General features: G+C 47.8%; 1 protein-coding gene across 4 annotated transcripts in view; it reads right to left on the bottom strand.

Annotated features, from left to right (window-relative positions):
• Positions 1-4,068, bottom strand: part of MLLT3 (MLLT3, super elongation complex subunit) — a 218,999-nt gene extending 214,931 nt beyond the window's left edge. The window contains exons 1-2 of one of the 4 annotated variants that reach the window (XM_019555233.1): positions 3,798-4,068; positions 2,631-2,811 (exon numbers count right to left, since the gene is read on the bottom strand). In XM_019555233.1, the coding sequence (XP_019410778.1) occupies positions 2,631-2,811; positions 3,798-3,809 (193 nt within the window). In that variant the 5' untranslated portion in view covers positions 3,810-4,068. Of the gene's footprint in view, positions 1-2,630; positions 2,812-3,452; positions 3,617-3,797 lie in introns of those variants that run through there. The other 3 variants (XM_019555236.1, XM_019555235.1, XM_019555237.1) reach the window with 3 other exon arrangements.
• Positions 4,069-4,764: the final 696 nt, after the last annotated feature.

Below are 4,764 nucleotides of genomic sequence, written 5' to 3'. Positions count from 1 at the left end.
TTGAGATTGGGGGGGGGGGGATGAAGAGTGCAGGGCCTTTAATTTTTATCACAGATTTTGGGTTTTTAACCAGAGAATTTGCCATTTTTAACCAGAGAAAACCAGGATCCCTGCTCATTACTGTAAATATGAAAGGCCCAGAAAGCTGAAGTAAAACACCAGGAGTAAGCGGAGGGCTGAGCATTGCTTGAGCTTACAGCAAGCTGCTCCCAGTGAAGAGAAAATGTTCCCTTCCAATCCGAGCCATGTGTAATTACAATATGAAAAATCCTCTCTCCCTCGCTATACAAACTGGCATTTTTCCCAGCAGGTGTCACATCATGGAAAACACATATACAAATAAGAATCCAAAATAAACATTTTTAAACAATAGTTTAAACGGCTGCATAAACAAAACTCAACAGCCTAACATACACAACAAAACACTCTCAGGAGCAACCTTCTTTCTCGCACAAGCAAAATCCTAAAATACATCCCCATTAACCAGCTTCTATACCACACCTAGCAACAATCCCCAAGTCTGGGCTGCAGAGTCATGTTCCCTCAGGCTTGGAGGGACTGTCCCTCAGACAATCATTAAGCATGGGGAATAAAGGCAGTGTGTCACAGAACAGCGTACATTATGATATGAAAAGTACTTTCTACCATTGATTTCAGCATATCCATCAGTTCACTTGATGCAGATTTAAAAAAAAAAAAAACAAAAAAAAAAAACAGACTACCTCAACTATTTAAACTACACTCAGGATGGGTTTCCCTGTTTTGTCAGGTGTTTACACAAATTACTGTTTTTATTTAAATCAAGTGTCTTTCTGTACAAGTAACAGAAGAAAATAGAAAGCAATGAAGAAAAACATTCTTACAGTGAGATCTTTATTCTGTTTAAAGTATAGCAGCAATAAAATAACTGAAAACTGCACAATAGTTATTTCTCGACAAGAGCGCACTGCACAACTGTTTCAGGGATGTGAGCAAAAAACAGGCTTTATGAGGAGTGAAAGATAGCTAGTGGCATGTACTCTAGAGAAGCATCATTTAAATTCTATTTCCTCCTGACCATACATCTTTCACCTCAAAGATCAAATACAGATTAAGTGAAATTAAGTTGCAAAAGAAATACATAAGTCAACCTAAAAAGAAATTCAGATAACTGAATGCACATAAACATGTTGAACTTCCCATAATAAGAATTTTGCTTTCTCTATTCACTCCCTACAAGCTCAATAATTCCCACATAGCTCTAAGCAGAATGGATTTATTATGATGTTGTTCTAAGGAACCGAAGGAGTTCTAGATGCCAATAAAGATTACAGATCAAATGGGAGATAACTATGAACCATTGTGTCTATTTAGATAAATAAACCTGCACACAAACAAAGCACCTCCTCTAAGCTAACTAAAACAATCAGCAGCTGAAGGAATCAAAACTGAATAAAGGTTTTTTTTTTAAACCTCCTCAAATCAAACAAAACAGCATCTCCTTTCCCCCCACCTTTTTTTAATAGCACCTCTCTTCCTTTCTCCCCTTTTTTAAAACATCCTCACACATTGAAAAATTAAAACATTGCATGGAGACTGTTCAGCAAACTAAAAAACAAAAATAAAACAAATCCAAACCCTCTCAGAAAAAGTAACAGTAGCAAAGAAACAAGTGAAGCACATATCCATACAAAAAACTTGGCAGCAACACTTCCACCTACTTCCCTCCAGTCCATTCATCCCGTAGACTGGAGGGAAAGGTGAAGACCAGGGAGAGAACGTAATATGTACTGGGGGAGGTGGGGGGGAGGAACCCCTCTATAGAGTTGATTTACAGCACAGAGAATTGCCAACACCATTAAAAAAGCAGGGAAGATGCTCTGGGGGAAAATGGCATATAAATGCAAGCTTTGTCCCAGGTATCCAGGTTCACAGATGTTTGGGTTGGAAGAGACCTCAGTAGATCATCAAGTCCAACCCCCTGCCCTGGACAGAAAAGAGCAATGGGGTTAGACAACCCCAGCTAGGTGCATGTTGACTAATACAGTTGTAGCCATATAGGTCTAGCAGCAAAACGAATTAGGACTCATGGTAGAGGTGATATTTTTTATTACACCAACTAGATTTTTGAAAAGAAAATTTAAAGAACATTTTTTGCAAAAATCTAGTTGGTCTAATACAAGATATCACCTCTACCATGAGCTTTGTCCCAGGCACCAGTGATTAAAAGATCATTGCTGCAGCTACTGATTTGAGTAATTGTGAGAGAAGCGGGGAGGGGGAACGGAGAAATAAATGACATTGATGACCCAGATGGCAGTAAAAGGATTGGCAAAGCCTGTAAGAAGAGGAGAGGGCTGCTTTTGTTCCCCACTTCAGCCTGCACAAACCCATCAGCTAACAACTCCCTGCTCCATCAGTCAGGTTACGGTTTGGGGGAAAAAAAAAAATAATAATAATAATTTTAAAAAACCCCACAGTACACCTGATGATGCTTTGTAGGCAGGGAGCTGTGTGGCAGCCAGAAGCCTGTCTGTGGGCTGTGTGCCTCCCAGCGCTCAGAGCACGCCTGGGAAGGCGATTGTTCCTCTCCCCCTAAGCAAACAACACTCCAGCGGTATTTCTGGAGACACCTTGAAGTGGGGCCCTACCTCTTTTTGGCCGGGGGAAGCTCTCGTGCAGGTGAAAGACGACTTTCTCCACAAAGTGCTGAATGTTACTGTGCTCAGGGCCCCTCACGAACACCATCCAGTCGTGGGTGAAGCCCTCCACGGTGGGTTTCTTCCTCACCTGGGCTCGGTGGCCCAACTCCAGTTTCACCTGAACGGCACACTAGAGAGAGACGCACACACACATCCGTGAGGCGAGGGCAGAGCTAGGGCTGGATGGGGGGCGAGGGGGATAAACCCCACTGCACAAAAAGAAGAGGGCAGGGAAGGGAAGAGCCCGCGGGGGAAGCTCCGGGCACGCATTGCAACGGAATGCGGGCAGACACACGAGCTGGGCCGGGCGCGGGAGGAGGGAACCCGAGGGGTTGGGAATGAGAAAGAAAGTCTCCTTTGCTGGGTGGGGGGTGCACCTCCCCAGCAGCATATGCAACAATTCAAGGGAGAGGAAGGGAGGGCAGGATTCAAGAGGAAGAAATACAATCTTCCCCCTCCACTGATGCATGAACAAGTCATCATAACCCTCCCCCCACACGCACAAACACAGAAAACAGGGGCTTGCCAGGGTGGTAGGATAGGGAGCAGCCAGGATCCCCCACCTTCCGCGCTGCTGGTAGGAAAGCAGGGGTCCGAGGGAGGGGGCATCAACAGCTGCGCGCACGCACACCCCCCCCGCATGAGGATCACACACCCCTACACACACAGGGGCACGCGTGAGGGTCACACACACACGGAGGCACGGGGGCATGCAGGAGGGTGAAGCTCCTGGGGTGCCCCCGGCTGTCAGAGCCCGCCGAGGGAACGCACCATCCTGCCGCGGCGGGCGCCTCCTGCGCGGAGTCCCCTGTACTGTACTCACTGCTCCCCTGGCTGCTGCTGCGGCTGCAGAAATATGGCTGGGTTATTATTCGCCTCCACCTTCTCTGTGTCTCCCTGGATGCGTGTGTGCGTGTGCGTGTGCGCTGTGCTTCGTGCAATTGCAGGGGAGGGGAGGGAAGGAGAGGAAAAGCTACACAGAAAAAAAAAATCCCCAACACACTAACCTTTATCTAATTGGAAGCACTAAACTGTGTCTGGGCAGCGCAGGGTGGAGGAGAAGAGGGAAGGGAAGGGAAGGGAAGGTTGTGGGGGGGGGGGGTTGCGTGTACTTACCGAGCTGGCCATGCTGGGGGCCCTGGGGTATGTACTCCCCCCCCCGCCCCCTGAGCTCTAATTCATGAAGAAGCGGCTATCACTGGGAGCACGCCCAGGAGAGGAGGGGAGATGGCGGACATTCTTTTTTTTCCTTTTTCCCCTGTCTCTTTCTCTCTCTCATTAAACTGAGCCCCCAGCAGCAGCTGCAGCTCCGGCTCCAGCGCCTGGATCAGAGCTGCTAGAGCATGCGCCCTGCACACCCAGCCTGACACCGAGACACAGACATAACAGTGTGCAAAGGAGGGAGGCTGCCGGAGCCAATCACACGCCGCAACTAAATCACTTCGCCCCTCCGGGGCTGATCCGGGCTAGCGCAGCCCCAGCGCGGGGTTTAAAGCAACAGGTTACTGCGGGGCAGGGGGAAACCGCCCCTCCCCCTACTCCCCCGCCCCCCAAAACCCAGAGGAAACTACTCAGATCTGACAATAAAAAACGGATTAAAACTGCTGGAATGTAACCAATGTCTGCAGTCTCCCCCTCCCCAGCTGTAGGGAATGAGGACGGGGCACTGCCTGCTGGCTCCAGCTTGCCTGTCTGGAGGGATCTGGGCAGACAAGGTTTTCTGGGAAAATGTGATCTCTAATTAGACCAAATAAAGAGTTGGGGGAGGGGGGTTCTCTGCAAGCTTTCGGGCACAAACACCTTCTTCAGGCAAAGGAGGAGTCTGTATTGTGTTGGAGGGATCTGTGCTTTCCAGCAGGAGAAAAGGGAAAAATCTCTTTTAAGGCACACCGACCCCCAGTAAATACAAACTACACTTGGAATTGACATGGTGGGGGGAGGGGGTAGATCAGTAAGACCTTTCCAAGAGGAGAAAAGGGAAAGATCTTTTTAAGGCATCTCCCCAAATAAATGCAAACTACAGTTGAAATTTAAATGGTTGGGGGGGGGGGTTGTTTGGGCTTTTTTGTAAAGAAAAAGAGGT

Source organism: Crocodylus porosus, unplaced genomic scaffold (genome assembly GCF_001723895.1).
Source record: "Crocodylus porosus isolate Cpor-Errol unplaced genomic scaffold, CroPor_comp1, whole genome shotgun sequence".
Classification (NCBI taxonomy): domain Eukaryota; kingdom Metazoa; phylum Chordata; order Crocodylia; family Crocodylidae; genus Crocodylus; species Crocodylus porosus.
Note: the sequence above shows the minus strand (reverse complement) of the source record. Positions and strands in the feature narration are given on the sequence as shown.